This window comes from Mustela lutreola, chromosome 2, assembly GCF_030435805.1.
Source record: "Mustela lutreola isolate mMusLut2 chromosome 2, mMusLut2.pri, whole genome shotgun sequence".
In the NCBI taxonomy this organism is placed as follows: domain Eukaryota; kingdom Metazoa; phylum Chordata; class Mammalia; order Carnivora; family Mustelidae; genus Mustela; species Mustela lutreola.
The window spans coordinates 175,738,959-175,757,840 of record NC_081291.1 but is presented as its reverse complement, the minus strand read 5'-3'; the positions used below and the strand labels follow the sequence as shown (position 1 = coordinate 175,757,840).

Below are 18,882 nucleotides of genomic sequence, written 5' to 3'. Positions count from 1 at the left end.
TAGTATTCCATTGTGTATATGTACCACATCTTCTTTATCCATTCATCTGTTGATGGACATCTAGGTTCTTTCCATAGTTTGGCTATTGTGGACATTGCTGCTATAAACATTCGGGTGCACGTGCCCCTTGGATCACTACGTTTGTATCTTTAGGGTGAATACCCAGTAGTGCAATTGCTGGGTCATAAGGCAGTTCTATTTTCAACATTTTGAGGAACCTCCATGCTGTTTTCCAGAGTGGTTGCACCAGTTTGCATTCCCACCAACAGTGTAGGAGGGTTCCCCTTTCTCCACATCCTCGCTAGCTTCTCTCATTTCCTGACTTGTTGATTTTAGCCATTCTGACTGGTGTGAGATGATATCTCACTGTGGTTTTGATTTGTATTTCCCTAATGCTGAGTGATATGGAGCACTTTTTCATGTGTCTGTTGGCCATCTGGATGTCTTCTTTGCAGAAATGTCTGTTCATGTCCTCTGCCCATTTCTTGATTGGATTAACTTAGCAAACTCAACACCCAAAGAACAAATAATCCAATCAAAAAAAAGATTTTTCTTAAGACACAGGGCAAATGATTATATGGGAAGCTTAAAGGGATAGAAAACAAGAGTATTTGGTCCAAATCATATGTCAGTAGGTGGGTCAGAGTTCATAAAGAAGCAGCAATTTAAATCAAAGAAAAAAAGTATGATAAGTGCAATAATAGCCCCTCAAAGACAGCCACATCCTACTCGCCAGAACCTGTGAATATGTTAAGTTACGTACATAGGGGAATTTAGGTTGCTAATCAGTTGGCCTTAAAATAGGCAATGTAACCAGGTTTATCTAGGTGGATCTAGCATAATCAGAAGGATCCTTAAATGTGGAAGAAAGGTGCAGAAGAGTGTCAGAGTGATGAAATGGGAGAAAGACTTGACCAGCCATTACTAGCTTTGGAGATGGAAGGGAGTCATGACCCAAGTAATGTGGGTAGTTTCTAGAAGCTGGAAAGGCAAGAAAACAGATTCTCCCCTATATCTTCCAGAAAGGAATGCAAACCTGGCAACAGCTTAGGACCCATGTCAGATTTCTGAATGACATAACTGTAGGGGAAATTTGTGTTGTTTACTATGAAGTCTGTGGTAATTTGCTAGAGCAGCAATAAAACCCAACATGAGAATCTCAGAGAATACAATAGTAATCTCAAAAAAAAATCATAAAAATAAATTTGAATATAGAAAAATGATGGGCAAATTAAAGGTTTCAGTGGATCACTGTAATACTCAAGCGGGAGAAAGATGGGCTTAGTGAATTCTTAGGGAACTCCCAGGGTTTAGCTCCCACTGCTACCTAACCCGAGGTCACCCTTTTCAGCAACTACCACGGTTGGCAGTTCTCACCCCAGCCCAACCTGGTCTGCTTTAGTTACATGGGAAAGATGCTTTAGAGTTTAAAATTCTCAAAATTCACTTATATTTTCATATGTTATTTTTATACATAATTTTCTAAGAATAGCAAATAATATTTTGAGTCCCTTATTATACCTAGTACAGACAGTGCCTTACCAATATAAGTATATAATCCAGTCAGTCCTGCTATGATGCTTATTCATGAATTTGTTTGAATGTGATTAACACAGTAGGAGACAACTGACCATAGCGCAAAATTTCTCCTTTTCCTATACATAATCTCACTGTGAGAAATACTAGGTAGCTACGGAAAAATGTACCCAGTTGACGTGAGACCCACAGAAAGACACAAAACTACACATACTATACCTTAAGCCTCTTCCAGCTACCCAACTGGGTGTGTGGTAAGTGTGTGATAAGCCAACCCAACCCCATACAGTGTTATGACCGTCCTACTTAAGATAACCTACTTAAGATAACCCTCCTTCCACCACTTTATAATAACCCACAGGCTCTACACTTGCTAACATCCACCTCCCAAGTAAACCTCAGAGCTTCCTCCAGCTTTAATGCCATGAGAACAAGCTTCTTAACCATATAATAGGTAGAAAACGTGCTATCATTTTCATTAGGTACTACCATGATGATTACTAGGACTGGTGGGACTCTCCAGAGTATTTAGTTCACTGCCTGTGTGTTTAATGGCAATCACAAGGAACTACCAAACTCTGTTTTTCAGGGGTGAAGAGTCAACACCCAAGAAACCACATGGCCCTATGTACCCCAATATTCATAGCAGCAATGGCTACAACTGCCAAACTGTGGAAAGAGCCAAGATGCCTGTCAACAAAAGAATGGATAAAGAAGATATGGCCCATATATACAATGGAATATTATGCCTCCATCAGAAAGGATGAATATCCAACTTTTGTATCAGCACGGACAGGACTGGAGGAGATTATGCTGAGTGAAATAAGTCAAGCAGAGAGAGTCAATTATCATATGGTTTCACTCTCTTGTGGAGCATAAGGAATAACATGGAGGACATTAGGAGAAGGAAAGGAAAAGTGAATTGGGGTAAATCAGAGGGGGAGATGAACCATGAGAGACTATGGGCTCTGAAAAACAATCTGAGGGTTTTGAAGGGGCAGGGGATGGGAGGTCAGGGTACCAGGGGGTGGGTATTATAGAGGGCACAGATTGCATGGAGCACTGGGTGTGGTGCAAAAATAATGAATATTGTTATGCTGAAAATAAATTAAAAATAAATTAAAAAAAAAAAGAAAGAAACCACATGGCCCAACATCTAAGTGGGTGCTCAATCCCAGGCCCCACCAGAGACTCAGTGATAACATTAGCTCTATGAACAAGTGAGATCACACAGAATACCCTTCCCTCCTGTTTACTCAAGTTTGATTTGATACCCCACTAGCACCCACCTGTAAACCCCAACTATGCTTTTGCCTGGACTCTGCTGCCCAGTTTGGATCTCTAGACACTGACTCACCTAACTGGCTTTTCAGTATGTTTTCCTAATTTGAAGAAAAATTCTGGACTCTGACCAGGATTTTATGCCATAATAATGTTTTCTATAGAATTACCTACATACTGGCACAATCTTGATACTTTGAGTATGGATAGAATTGAAATCATTAATCCTTATACACTCAAAATCTCACATCTTCCATGAGCTGTTTTGTACCACTATTGCTCAGGAGGCAGAAATGACCTTAATCCTAAGACTAAAGGCTAATAGAGCTAAGAATCCTAATATTGGAGGATTCATCAAGGTTGTTTTATTCCTATACTTCAAGCTCATAATCATCATTTCTCTGTAAAGTGATCCATACCACCGACCACCATTTAATAAACTATCTGCCACAAAGGTGTACCATTTCGTAACATTTTTACTCTTAGACCACAGCCTCAACAAAAGTAGATCATTCCATATTCCGCTTCCAGAAATCTGTTTTCTCACCCAAGAGAAAGGAAAAAGTCTGCCTCCCGGCAAGGTCAGAAAATAAACAAGCACAGTGGCTGTGACGGAAGTCTTGAAAGGAAAGTGGCCTCAACATGCAGAAAAGCATTTGGGGTTAACCCACAGCCCTGGTCATTGCAGGAACTGGCAAGAAAATAGAAAAGGGCCGTTAAATTTGGTGTGAATCTTGGAGTAGGCATGACATGTTTCTGTTGCCAAACATGAAATTAGGGGGGAAAAAGACACTCACCTGCTTACAGTTTCCTTGGTATATGTCAGTTTCTAAGGAAAACAAAAATAAAAATGACTCTATGAGTTCATGACAGTTATTAAGCAGTAAACAGAATTTATTGCATAGAAAACACTAATACCCTAACATTACGTTGTTAGTCTATAAATCTATGCTGTTATTTTCTATGGTTAGACAAATAGTTAAAGCAAGGTACTAACAATGCCAGGTTTGTTTTAGGACTATGGGAATGTCCTGGCACTCAGCCTCTGTTTATGTTTCCAAAAGTTCTTGTGCTTTTTCTTAATGGGCACAGATTAACAGACTTCACTTGTTAATCATTCCAAAAAGATCTACAAATTGGAGATTGGAGAATTCTACTTCAACCTTCCATGGACTTAGAATCAAAGTTTTTTTATGATCTAATACATTTATAGAAAATCTTAAACCAGAATAATATAAATACGTGGATAAAATAAATGCTAAATCTGTTTATCCAGAATTCAGACAAAAAGATATATTGTACCAATAATTGGATTATTCTTCTGGGGCATTCCAAAGCAAATTGTTCCTAAGTTTCCTCTAAATTAATGGTTTTATTCTGAGACCAACATAATAAAAAGAACACTAACTTAGAAGACCTAGTTTCAAGTCCCATTTTCTCTTGCTTCGTAACAGAGGCAAAACCCAAAATCCTTCAATTTCTCATCTATAAAATGGAAAGACTATTATTCCAAATAACTCTCATGATATTTATAAATAACCTATTGCTCTCCTTATACTACAAAATCTCCTAGAATAATCTCAGCCACTCTAAATGCTTTCAATTACCACCTTGGGCCTGGTGACTCCTACAAGCTGTGTTTATAACCCAGACCACTCTCTTTGGCTTCATACCTAAATGTCAACCAATTCACATTTCACAGGTGGTTCAAAACAACATATTCAAAAGTGAACTCAATCTCCCACCTCATCTACAAAACTGCTTCTCTCCCCAAGTTCTTGTTCTTAGTCATCCAAACTATCAACAAGGAGGTTTCCAGGCCATTCCCTTAAACCTCTCCTACTCCCATCCAACCTATCAGAGTCCTGCTAATCTTTTTCCCTATTTGTATCCCTCATGCTTCCTGTATCTCGTGTCTAGCTAGGACCCTCAGTTCCTCGGGCATGGGGTAGTAAGGGTAGTAACTAGTCCCCCTGATCCCTCTACATCCTATGGTGTATAGAAACCATAATGACCTTTTTAAAATTCAAAACTGTCAAGTCAGCCTGTGACTCACCAACTTACAATCCCTCAATGATTTCCTATCATCCACAGAGTTTTCTACTCTTCCAGTCTGATCTCCTATCACTTCTAATCTACCCTTCTGGTAGAGTGGCCCTCATCATTCCCTACAAACATTTGGCTTATGCTGTCCCCTCTGCTTGAACTGTTTCTCCCAAACTTCTCCTCATTCAGCTAACTTGTACTTGTTATTTAAGACTCAATTCAGGTGATGTAACACCCACTTTGTTTGCATGTTTTATTACATAGTCATTGAAAGTATACTTCCAATGCATTCTAATCTTCCCTTCTGAAAAGTTCCACTTGTGAAAAATACCTTCCAATGTAACATCACATGCTCATGTATGGTAATACTAACTTTATATCCTATGTATTTGCTGCTCTATCAACTGGTCCTATAACCTGGGCACAGTTGAGATGGCAACAGTAATATAAGTGTAAATATGTGTGTGTGTGTATTTTTTTACCGAACAGTTACTCCATATTAGCAAATTTGCCAATATTCCATATGACCAAATTTAGCAGTTTGCAAAACTGGTAATTACTGAGAAGGGAGGCCGAATGGTAAACAGAAAAAATATAAACATTTTTAAAAAGAGAAGCAGGTCTGAATTTAAGCTCCAGCCCATCTGGTTTTGTATTCTAGAATAAGAAATAACTCTGATGCTTAATGTGCTTATCTATAAATTGAGGATATTAGTACCTCCTTGTAGGGTTGTTGTTTATTAAATATAATGTTTTAATGGGCTTAATATGTGGCCTGGTACATGGTATATACTAAGCAACTGGTAGCTATTCTCATAATTATTAATATTGAACATTTCAAAATGTGACAGAGGACTCTCTCTCTCAAGTAAATAAGTAAATAAAAATATATTTTTTTAAATGTGACAGAATTGAGGAGCCTGGGCAGCTCAGTCAGTTAAGTGTCTGTCTTTAGCTCATGATCCCTGGGGTCCTGAGATGGAGGCCTGCATCGGAGCCCCTGCTCAGCAAGGAGACTGCTCCACCCTCTTCCTCTGCCTCCTTCCCTGGCTTTTGCTCTCTCTCTCTCTCTTGCTTTTGCTCACTCTCAAATAAGTAAATAAAATCTTTTTTAAAAAAGTAAATAAATTTAAAAAATTTTTAATGGGACAGAAGAAAAAAATGTAACACCTTGACTTAAAATGTGAGGTACCATGATTAAAAGTTGAATGTATTTTAAAACCACAAAAACCTGCACAACGTTGAAATGTTTATAACCCTGCAAGATTTGTCTTGGGTCCACCCATATTTATCAGACCATATTTCTGTTCCCAATTTGCTTCTAGTTAATGAGATCATCCCAATGTAGGGCCAAATGTTGAAAGAATGTCTCTACTAAAAATAAAATTCTTAAAGTAAAAAGAATCAGATGATATATTGTATTACTTTAAGATGTTCTAATCCAATTTTACTAGACTCGAAATAAAAGCTCAGAGTTATCCAGTCAATAATTCTTTCTTCAGTCTCTCTAAGGTATATAATACTTAAAGCAAGTATTTAAGATAATATTTGTAAAAGTTTCTAATTATTTGCAACAAATAGGAAAAAGACATTGCAATTAGTGCTTATACACTTTTATTTCAACAAATATCTATCGCATAGTTATTTTATCACAGGAATGCAAAATGACAAATAATGACACAATCCTTGCTCTTCAGCTCATAGTCTAGTAGAAGAAATCACACATATAACTAATAATAATAAAATGCAAGTGGTACAACATTAAAGAATTATGGGAGCTCAAAGAATTATGGGAGTTAAATCTATGAGACTGGGGTTGATTCGTCATAAGGCAGGTTATATCTCAACTGAGGACAGGTAGGACTCAAACTGATGGACAAGGATAGATATAGGGCATATCAGCCTGAATGAGTGACTTACCACATATATCTAACCAGCTTCATTTTCTTATGAATACATGCATGCTATAGGAAAAGGGGACGGTGAGAGGCATCTGGGTTGCTCTGTCAGTTAAGTGTCTGTCTCTTGATTTTGGCTCAGATCATGATCTCAGGATCGTGAGATCAAGCCCAAGTGGTGTTCCACACTCAGTGAGAAGTCTGTTTGGGATTCCCTCCCTCTTCCTCTGCCCCTCCTCCCACTTGTGCTCTCTCTCTCTAAAATAAGTAAATCATTTTAAAAAGAGAGAGAGAAGAAGAGTGTTGGCAGGCAGGTTATTTGTCTATGTGCATGCTTATTTATCCTTTGCTAAGAATAAACTAAGTCTAAAAGAAGAAGAACAAGTAAGCAAGTTCACTAATTAGAATTATATTTATATTTAACATTTACTTAACAAACTACAACTTCTATCCTAACTAGGGTCATTGGTAGGTACTCCAAATTGATAGTGTGCAAAATTTTGTCAAGAATGCTAGACTCTTACAGATTTATATTCTTAGCCTAAACCATTGCTGAATATTATTTCCAAATATTTACATTTATAAACATAAGCCTGAGGCTCTTACTGGGTTAACAATGTTTGTTGTAACAGCCAGAGCTAGGGATATAAAGACTAGGCTATGCTCTATGACAGCTCACTCAAATAGCCTAGTTCAACAACAAAAAGTAAAGTAGGGATTTGGCATTTGCTCTTTCTACCTTCAGGCTTTAACTGTGTATAAGTGCTCCTACAATAGCCCAGCTATTCTTCCCTTGTTAGTACCCTTACCTTCATAATTAAACTTCTATGTTCCATGGACTGACTAAAATTTGTGCCCATGTCAAATATAGTTGTGGTTCCATCCTCACACAAATTCATCCAGTAATGATATTCCTCACGCCCAGGCAGTCGATCCCAAAATGTCCTGAAGGCTTCCCAAACAGCTTCCTGACATACTGGAAAACAGACAGAGAAGTACTTTATGGAAAATCAATGCACTTTGAGGTTCTCACAAAATCATGAATCTGTTTATTCAGATTCCCAAGACATTTGTCCATACTGTGCTTTCTGGAGGAGCACGGGAATGATTCTCAGTCAAAGCTCTTCTGTTGATACATGTCCAGTTTAAACTTTTCAGATATGAAGAGAATTTGAACTCCCCACTCCTCTCCCTTACAAATAGGCTCACATCAAATAGGCAGGGTATTTTTCCCATCTTTCAAAAAAAAAAATCCATGTTTATGTTTTATAAAAGTGGAATAGATATGAGAATACTTCAATAGGTGGAAGAATAAATAAGATCCATATGATGGAATATTATTTTTTTAAGATTTTATTTATTTATGAGAGAGAGAGAGGGAGAGAGAGCGAGCACAGGCAGACAGAATGGCAGGCAGAGGCAGAGGGAGAAGCAGGCTCCCTCCTGAGCAAGGAGCCCGATGTGGCACTCGATCCCAGGACGCTGATGGAATATTACTCAGTGACAAAAAGAAATGAGGCTCCAAGCAATGAAAAGACACAGTGAATTCTTAAAAGCATATTTCTAAGTAAAGGAAGCCAATCTGAAAAAGCTATATACTATATGATTCCAATGATATGATATTCTGGAAAAGGCAAAATTATGAAAATTGTGAAAAGATCAGTGGTTCCCAGGATTGTGGGGAGAGAGAGATAAAGACATGGAGCACAGTGATATTTTTTAGGGTAGGACACTGTAATAGTGGATATATGTCATTATACATTTCTCAAAACCCACCAACTGTACAACACAATCAGCATAAACTGCACATAAACTATGAGCTTCAGTTAAGAATGATGTGTCAAGGGCACCTGGGTGGCTCAGTTGGTTAAGCAACTGCCTTCAGCTCAGGTCATGATCCTGGAGTCCTGGGATCAATTCTCACATCAAAGCCCCTTCTCAACAGGGAGTCTGCTTTTTCTGCTGACCCCTCTCCTCTCATGCGTGCGCTCTTTCTCTCTCTCTCTCAAATAAATAAAAAGTCTTAAAAAAAAAAAAAAAAAAGAATGATGTGCAAGGGGCTCCTGGGTGGCTCAGTCAGTTAAGTGTCTGCCTTCTGCTCAGGTCATGATCCCAGTGTCCTGGGATGGAGCCTCCCATGAGGCTCCTTGGTTGGTGGGGAGCCTGTTCTCCCTCTCCTCCCTGCTTGTGTTCCCTCTCACTATCTCTGTCTCTCTCTCTTTCTCAAATAAATAAATAAAATCTTAAAAAAAAAAAAAAAAGAAGATGAAGAATGGGTCTATATTGGCTCATCAATTGTAACAAATGTACTACACTAAATGTGTGTGTGGAAGAGTAACAGTATAAGTAACTCTCTGGACTTTCAGCTGAATTTTTCTGTAAATCTGAAACTTCTTTAAAAGTTAAAATATGGGGGGACGCCTGGGTGGCTCAGTGGGTTAAGCCGCTGCCTTCGGCTCAGGTCATGATCTCAGGGTCCTGGGATCGAGCCCTGCATCTGGCTCTCTGCTCAGCAGGGAGCCTGCTTCCTCCTCTCTCTCTGCCTGCCTCTCTGTCTGCTTGTGATCTCTCTCTGTCAAATAAATAAAAAAAATCTTTAAAAAAAAATAATAATTAAAAAAAAAAAGTTAAAATATGGGGTGCCTGGGTGGTTCAGTGGGCTAAGCCTCTGCTTTCGGCTCAGGTCATGATCGAGCCCCAAATCGGGCTCTCTGCACAGTGGAGAACCTGCTTCCCCCTCTCTCTCTGCCTGCCTCTCTGCCAACTTGTGATTGCTGTTGAATCAAAAAACAAAAATCTTAAAAAAAAAAAAAAAAAGTTAAAGTCTATTAAAAAAAAATCGGAGCAGAGAATAAACTGGTGATTGCCAGAGGGGTTGGGGATGAGGGGATGAATAAAATGGGTAAAGGGTAGTGAGATATACAGGGTTCCATTTATGGGATCAATAAGTCACAGGAATAAAAGGAACAGTATAAGGAACACAGCCAATGGTATTGTAATAGCATTGTATGGTAACAAATGGTAGTGACGCTTAATAGTGAGCACAGCATAATACAGAAACTTGTCTAATCACTATGTTGTAACCTGAAACTAATGTAACATTGTACGTCAATTATACTATAAAGAAATTTTTTTAAAGATAAGAGAACTAAAAATATTAAAATGATCTTCCAGAGAAAGGTACTGCTATATTAAAATAAAAAATAATTCAATCTATCTGCTAAATTATTCCAAAGGATCAAATCTGAAAGGATGCTAAACAGGTTGTCTGCACATTTTGTATAGAACTATCCTGCAGTCATTTCATTGGCTAAATGCCAGACACTGTGGACAACAGACAGACTGAGATGGGAGGGAAGAGGAACAGAGTGCTGAGGGAGAAAGATTGATGCAAATGCATAGAGATCAAGACCATTATTTTTCATTCCAAGAAAACTGAAGGCGTACCCAATAGCATATTAAGGTAAAGTCCCTGAACTCACAGAGTCAGAAAGTCTAACTGAATACTAGCACTAGCCGCACCGTGTACTAGCTTCATAACCAGGGGTAACTTACCTAGCCATTTAAGGCTTCAATGTACTCATCTCTCTTATTTAACTAGATGAATCATTACTGCCTTACCTATCTACCTTTGAGAGTTTTATAAAGTCCTTAGTGCTGCATGAATATTAGTGTTATCATCATAATGGATTCTGTTTGTCTCATATTTTTTTGATAGAAGAAGATAGTCTAAGCCAAAAAAAAAAAAAATTACACTTTAACAGAGAGGAAAATATATGAATATTTAAAGTTCCTCTAACAGTTGATTTTTTAGGGTTAAAATGAAACTTTGGTTGCAAACTTAGTTTTCTCTTTCAGTGAACTAACTGCAAACTGCATCCTTATAACTGCTCTTCAGAACTTCTGATATTACAGAATTCAGAAGAATCCAGCCATGGTTGACTGAGGAAGAGCTGACCACCTGTAGATTCAGAATTCTTCCTCGCTTCTTAAAAATTTCACATGAAAATTTAGTGCCCACTAGAAGACAATGCAAAGGTCAATGTCTCAATTGGCAAAATAAATAATTTTTTTGTTGTCACAAAAAATGAATGTCTATAAGGTCTAGTTATGAAAAAAATCATACAAAGAAATTATAAAAAATATTATAAGACTGAGTGTATATCTATAAGGAAAGAAAAATAAATCTCAATAATTTATTTATAATATACACAAAAAATAATTTGAAATATGAAAGCTAATATTACAAAGTTCCTAAAAGAAAACACAGAAGAATATGTATAACTTGACGACAGGCAAAGATTTCATAGATAGGACAGAGAAAGCAACAACTACAAAAGGAAAAAAAAAGAAATTAGAATTTATCAAAACAATTACTCATCAAATAAAATTAAAAATAGATAGGCAGGGGTGACTGGGTGGCTCGGTCATTAAGCATCTGCCTTCAGCTCAAGTCATGATCCCAGGGTCCTGGGAATGAGCCCTGATCAGCAGGAAGCCAGCTTTTCCCTCTCCTTCTGCTTGTGTCCCCTCTCTCGCTGTGTTTCTCTCCATCAAATAAACATACAAAATCTTTTAAAAAAAGAAATGGATAGGCAAGCCATACCTCTGGCAGAAAATATTCAAAATATATATATCTCCCACAGAACCAGTATTTAGGATATGTAAAGAATTTCTACAACTCTAATAAAAAGGCAAACAATCTAATTTTCAAAACATGTAAAAGACTGGAACAAACATTTTACAAAGGAAATATATGTATATGTGAAAAAGCGCTATCATTCACCTTCAGAAAAATGCAAAATAAGTCATCCACACATGAATCACTAACATTAAGATGGTAGTATCACTAAACTGATCTACAGATCTAAAGCGATCCTATCTGAACACAAGTTGACTTCTTTATAGAAATTGACAAGCTAATTCTAAAATTCATATAGAATTATAATAAACCTAGAATAACTAAAATAATTTTGAAAAAGAACAAATAGATAAACTGGACTTTATCAAAATCAAAAACTTTAGTGCATAGAAGACACCACCAAGAAAGTGAAAAGAGAAACCACAGAATAAGAAAAAATACTTTCAAATAATTTACCTGATAAGAAACCTGTATCTAGAATATATAAAGAATGGTTACAACTCAATAATTTTTTAAAAACTGAAAAAAGGGAAGGATTCAAAGATATTTTTCAAAAAAATATATTCAAATGACAAAAGCAAATAAAATAATGTTTAATGTTACTAATCATTAAAGAAATGCAAATCAAAACCAGGGAATACTATTTCACACATACTAAGATGGTGGTGATTTTTTTTTTTTTAAAGGAAAATCATAGTGCTAGCAAAGATAGAGAAATAAGAATCTCACACATCACCGTTAGGAAATTGAGATGATACAGCTACTTTAGATAAAGTATTACTGGCAGTTCCTCATACAGTTAAACATAAAGTTTAACTTTATGTTTAACTTTATGTTTATGTTTAACATATAACCCAGAAATTCTACTTGTAAGTATACACTTAAATAACTGAAAACACCCCAAATGCCCAACAACTGACAAATGGATAAATGAAATATGGTATAGCCATATAAGGAAATACTATTATTTGGCCATAAAAAATAAACTAGTAATGTATGCTACAACATGAATGAAGTTGAAAACATTATGCAAAGTGAAAGAAGTCAGTCACAAAAGACCACACATTATATTATCACATTTATCTGACATCCTTAATAGATAACTCTATAGAAATAAAAAGCAGATTTGTGGTTGCTTAGACCTCAGAAGAGGGACAGAGGAAATAAAGGGTTAGAGAGTAATGACTAAAGGGTATGAGGTTTCTTTCTGAGGTGATGAAAGGTTCTTAAACTCAGTTTAATAATGGTTGCACATTTCTGTGAATATACTAGAAAACCATTGAATTCTTTACATTAAATGGATGAATTGTATGGTATGTGAATTATGTCTCAATAAAATTATAAAAGTAATTCTTTCCAGAAAAGTAATATATCCTTAATTTATCCAATGGCTTTCCATTTGTGAGCTATCTGACAAGAATGTCCAATTAACAAACATGAAATACAGAATTCAGAACATGTACATTTAAATAGAGGAGGAGAACTGGGTGAGGACAGGGTTGGGGGTAGCCTAGAGCCCTCATGCAGCTTAGAGAGAGAGAAAACCCACATAGGACACTGCAGCCAGTAGAATGAAGAGTAAAATCAGCACATCCCAGGAAAAGAGGTACTAAGAAGGGCAAAACTTTACCAGAGACAATTGCCACACACTTTGCTATGGCCTAGAAGTAGACCTGTTCCGAAATGCCAACCTTGTCAAACAATTTTCATATCCTCTTTAGTGACTGTTGAAGATTTTTGAGAAAACAGGTGATCTACAAATGCCTCTCTTGTGGCAGAGAAAGCCTGCCCTGCAAACTGCTGGAGGAAGGCAAAATGTAATGGCAATACTCTGAAGAAAGAAATGCTGCATTTAATCTGTCTTTAATCCTGTTAACTAGGACTCAGGCTGTGCATATTACTCAGTACGTAGGAATCCAGTATGGAACAAAGTCTTTCTTTAAGGTATTTTCCTCTCAAAATCATGGTGTCCAAAGCATATGGAACATTTTGGTACAATAAGGCAAGAAATAAAAGGCATATAAATTGGAAGATAAGAAGTAAAATTATCTTTATTTGCAAATAAAATAATAATCTACGTAGAAAACCTTAAGGAATACACAAAAACTACTAGAGCTAATAAGTGAATTTAGCAAGTTACACAATAAAAGGTCAATATAAAAAAAGTGGTTGTATGCCTATATACTAGCAAGGAACAATCAGAAACTAAAATAACATTAACAATGGCATGAAAAAAGTAAACTAAATCTGATAAAAAGGATGTGTAAGACCAATACACTGAAAATTATAAAAAGTTGCCAGGAGAAATTGAAGAGGACCTAAATAAATGGAGGGATATATCACGTTCATAGATCATTATTGTTAAGATGACAATTCTTTCCAAATTGACTAACAGATTCACCTCAATTCCAATCAAAATTCCAGCAGCCCTTTTGTATAAGTTGGAAAGTTGATTCTAATATTTATATGAAAAACAAAGGACCTCACATCACCAAGCAAATCTGAAAGAAAAGAAGAAAGTTGAAGAACTTTTCCTATTAAAGGCTTATTATAATCAAGACAGTATGGTATTGGCATAAAAATAGACAAAGAGATCAGTGGAAAAGAATGAAGACTATAGAGGTAGACCCACCATAGACAGAAGATTGATTTCCAACAAATGTGCAAAAGCAAGAAAGGATAAATTTTTTATGGCCTCATGTTTGTATTTATTTATGTATTTTTTGCATTTTGTTTTTTATTTTTCATTATGATCAGTTAGCCAACATATTGTATAAGTTTTTGTTGTAGTGTTCAATGATTCATTAGTTGCCTAAATCTCATCCCAACACTTGAGTAATTTTTTTTTAAGATTTTATTTATTTATTTAGAGAGAGCACATGAGCAGGGGGAGGGGCAGAGGGAAAGGGAGCGAGAGACTCTCAAGCAGACTCCATGCCCAGCATGGAGCTAGAGTGGGGCTCAATTCCATGAACCTGAAATCATGACCTGAGCTTAAATCAAAAGTCAGATGCTTACCTGAGCCACGCAGGTGCCCCAAGGATAATCTTTTTAAATAAGTGCTGCTGGAACAACTGTCTTTGCATATGCAAAATTTTAACTTTGATCAATATACACCATATATAAAAATTAACTCAAAGTAGATCATAGACCTAAATACAAAACCTAAAAATTATAAAATGTCTATAGGGAAAGATAGGAGAAAATACTTGTCACTTTGGGTTAAGCAAACTTAGATATAACACTGAAGGCAAGGATAATCCAAAAGAAAAAAAAAAAGATAAATTGAACTTCATCAAAATTTAAAATTTTTCTTTGTCAAGAGACATTATTAAGAAAAAAAAACCACACATTGGGTGAAACTGTATGCAAAACATATAAAAACATATATCTGACAAAGAACTTGTATTTGGAATACATTAAGAACTCTTACAATTCTATAAGACAAATGACCCAATCATTTGGGTTGTCACCAAAAATGATACACAAATGGTGAATGAGTACATGAAAAAGGTGCTCAACATCATTAGCCATTAAAAAAATGAATATTAAAACCACAGTAAGAGATCACTTCATATTCACTAGAATGGTTACAGTTCAAAAAGACTGACTAGGGGCGCCTGGGTGGCTCAGTGGGTTAAAGTCTCTGCCTTTGGCTCAGGTCATGATCCGAGGGTCCGGGGATCGAGCCCCACATCAGGCTCTCTGCTGAGCGGGAGGCATGCTTCCTCCTCTCTCTCTCTGCCTGCCTCTCTGTCTACTTGTAATCTCTGTCTGTCAAATAAATAAATAAAATCTTTAAAAAAAAAAAAAAAAAAAGACTGACTATACCGAGTATTGCAAGAATGTGGAAAACTGGAAATCTATTACATATTATGTGGTACAGCCACATTGGAAAACATTTTAGAAATGTCACAAAAAGCTAAACATATAAGGCCCAGCCATTCCACTCCTATTAACCAATAGAAAGAAAACATATGTTCACACAAAAACTTAAAAACAAATGTTCGTAACAGCTTTCTTTATAATCACCATTAGCTGAAAACAACTGAACTATCCCAAAATGTGATATATCCCTAAAATAGAAGACTACTCAACAATAAAAGGTAACAAACTACTGATACACAAAAAGAATCATAGATGAGTCTCAAAATAATTACACTGAGCCAGATTTAAAAAGTGTACATATTTTACATTCATATATAAAAGTGTGGAAAATGCTAACAATTCATAGTGATAAAAAAAAAAAAACAGATTAGCGATTGCCTCAGTACCAGGATAAAGGGAAGTGCTAAGGGAGGGAGAGATTACAAAGGCAAATGAGAAAATATTTGGAGGTAACTGATAAATTCATTTTCTTAACTGCAAGATGATTTCAAGGGTAAATACATTTTTCAAAACTAATCAAATAGTATAATTCAAGTACACAGCTCATAATCCTTCAATGTATACATTAATAAAGCTGTATTTTAAAACTGCAACTACACGTGGAATTTTTTAAATGTGAGGATACTACTAACTGCATTCAATTCCAAGCACCCTCAATGTCTGTTTAGTTTTACAAATCATTAGGTTAAATGCAGTTGCTTCTTGCTATGAAGAACTTTGTAACAAACTTGAAGATATTTTTCAAGTTTTCAATTTTACAAATCATTAGATTAAATGCAGTCGCTTCTTGCTATGAAGAACTTTGTAACAAACTTGAAGATATTTTTCAAGTTTGTTACACCAACTAGCAACTGAAGCCAGACAGTCTATGAAGGAAAAATTGGGCAAACCATTAAATTGAATTAGCTTAGTTGGACATTGAATGATCTCTCCCTCTAAGTTCCAAACATTTTGTTCTGAGTGCATAACCTCAATTATATCTACAAAATCTCTTTACAACCTATGCTGAAATATTCATTTTTCCTAATTTTCAAAAACACATTTATTCTTTACAAATGACAGTAACAACTGTACCAACATTGGTACCATCTTGATCTGCTTGTGCCAACGCTTTCAGCTCTGTGAGGTCCCTTTCCAATGATTCCATTCATAAGATCTGTATTTGAAAATCAATTATTTAGGAATGCTTTTCATTTTGTTGGCTTCTTTTTCAATAGTATCTCTTAAATTTAAAAACATAAGAAATTAAAAGATATAACCACAATTATTCTTTTTTTTTTTGCTGATCTGTTCCTATTTTTCATTTTATTTCATTTAAATTCAATTAATTAACATATACTCTATTAATAGTTTCAGGGTAGAGTTCAGTGATTCATCAGTTGCATATAGCACCCAGCGCTCATTATATCAAGTGCCTTCCTTAATGCCCATCACCCAGTTATAACATCCCCCCACTCACCTCCCTTCCAGCAACCCTCACATTGTTTCCTATAGTTAAGAGTCTCTTATAGTTTGTCTCCTCTCTGATTTCATCTTTTATTTTTCCTGCCCTTCCCCTATGGTCCTCTGTTTTGTTTCTTAAATTCCACATATGAGTGAAATCATATAACTGTCTTTCTCTAACTTATTTCACTCCCTTAAGACTCTCTAGCTCCATCTACATTATTGTAAATAGTAAGATTTCATTTTTTTTCTTTAATAATTTTTTATTTTTTTATAAACATATATTTTTATCCCCAGGGGTACAGGTCTGTGAATCACCAGGTTTACACACTTCACAGCACTCACCAAAGCACATACCCTCCCCAATGTCCATAATCCCTCCCCCTTCTCCCAAACCCCCTCCCCCCAGCAACCCTCAGTCTGTTTTGTGAGATTAAGAGTCACTTATGGTTTGTCTAAGATTTCATTTTTTGATGGCTGAGCAATATTCCAATGTGTGTGTGTGTGTGTGTGTGTGTATCACATCTTCTTTATCCATTCATCTGTCCATGGACATCTGGGCTCTTTCCATAGTTTGGCTATTGTGGACATTGCTACTATAACACTGGGGTGCAGGTGCCCCTTTGGATCACTATGTTTGTACCCTATACCTAGCAGTACAAATTCTGGGTCCTAGGTTATCTCTATTTAACTTTTTGAGGAACCTCCATACTCTTTTCCAGAGAGGCTGTACCAGCTTGCATTCCCACCAGCAGTGTAAGAGGGTTCCCCTTCTCCACATCCTTGCCAACATTTGTTGTTTCCTGACTTGATATAACCACATTTCTTTTTTTTTTTAAGTGGTTATATCAAGATTTTATTTATATATTTATTTATCTAGCTATCTATTAGAGACAGAGCGCACTAGCAGGTGGAGTGGCAGGCAGAGGGAGAAGCAGAGCCTGATGTGGGACTTGATCCCAGGATCCCAGGGTCATGGCCTGAGCTGAAGGCAGACACTTAACCAACTGAGCCACCCAGGCATCCCCATAACCACATTTCTTAAGTGGTTATTTACTCTTCACTATTTAACCAACAGCTATATAGATACTCTGATCTATTTATTTTAAAAGTAAAAATCCAGGTAGTAGAAATCATATTTTGTTAAGTTATAAACTGACATTCTCATTCATCTTCAATCCTTTATTCTCTTTCCACCCTCTTTAGAATTTGCCACTTCTGGCACATACCCCATACACAAAGGCTCAGTCAATAGATTTCCATTAAAAAGGTAAAAGGAAAGCTTATTACTTAGTAATGTTTGATAGTACCAACATAAAATTAAGAAATATAAATACCTGCTTTTAAAAAAGGTGTTAATAGAGTGCCACTTTTTTTTTTTAATTTAGCACTGTGTTGATACTGTGGTTTTAAGCCTTTTTTTTTTTTTTAAAGATCTTATTTATTTATTTGACAGAGAGAGATCACAAGTAGGCAGAGAGGCAGGCAGAGAGAGAGGAAGGGAAGCAGGCCCCCTGCTGAGCAGAGAGCCCGATGTGGGACTCGATCCCAGGACCCTGAGATCATGACCTGAGCCGAAGGCAGCGCGGCCTAACCCACTGAGCCACCCAGGCGCCCAATAGAGTGCCACTTTAATAAAAAAATTTAAATATATAAATATATGTAATATCTGGTATTAATTTTTTATTTTAAAAACAATTGCTTAGACAGTATTATGCTAAGTGAAATAAGTCAGTCAGACAAAGATAAATACTGCATGGTTTCACTCATATGTGGAATTTAAGGAACAAAACAAATGAGCAAAGGTTAAAATAGAAAAAGGCCAACCAAGAAACAGACTCTTTTTTTTTTTTTTTTTTTTTTTAAGATTTCATCCACTTATCTGACAGAGAGAGAGATCACAAGTAGGCAGAGAAGCAGAGACAGAGAGAGGAGGAAAGCTGGCTCCACACCGAACAGAGAGCCTGATGCGGGGCTCGATCCCAGGACCCTGGCATCATGACCCAAGCCAAAGGCAGAGGCTTAACCCACTGAGCCACTCAGGCACCCCAAGAAACAGACTCTTGAGAGAAAAAAATGAGGGCTGCTGGAGGGGAAGCGGGGGGGATGAGTTAAATATGTGTTGGCGATTAAGGACTGCACTTGTTA

At 36.4% G+C, this 18,882-nt stretch overlaps 1 protein-coding gene across 1 annotated transcript in view; it reads right to left on the bottom strand.

The window, feature by feature from the left end:
• The window catches only part of IMPG2 (interphotoreceptor matrix proteoglycan 2), an 86,621-nt gene that overhangs the window by 64,114 nt on the left and 3,625 nt on the right, over positions 1-18,882 (bottom strand). The window contains exons 3-4 of the mRNA XM_059164294.1: positions 7,571-7,737; positions 3,615-3,646 (exon numbers count right to left, since the gene is read on the bottom strand). Of these exons, the coding sequence (XP_059020277.1) occupies positions 3,615-3,646; positions 7,571-7,737 (199 nt within the window). The remainder of the gene's footprint in view (positions 1-3,614; positions 3,647-7,570; positions 7,738-18,882) is intronic.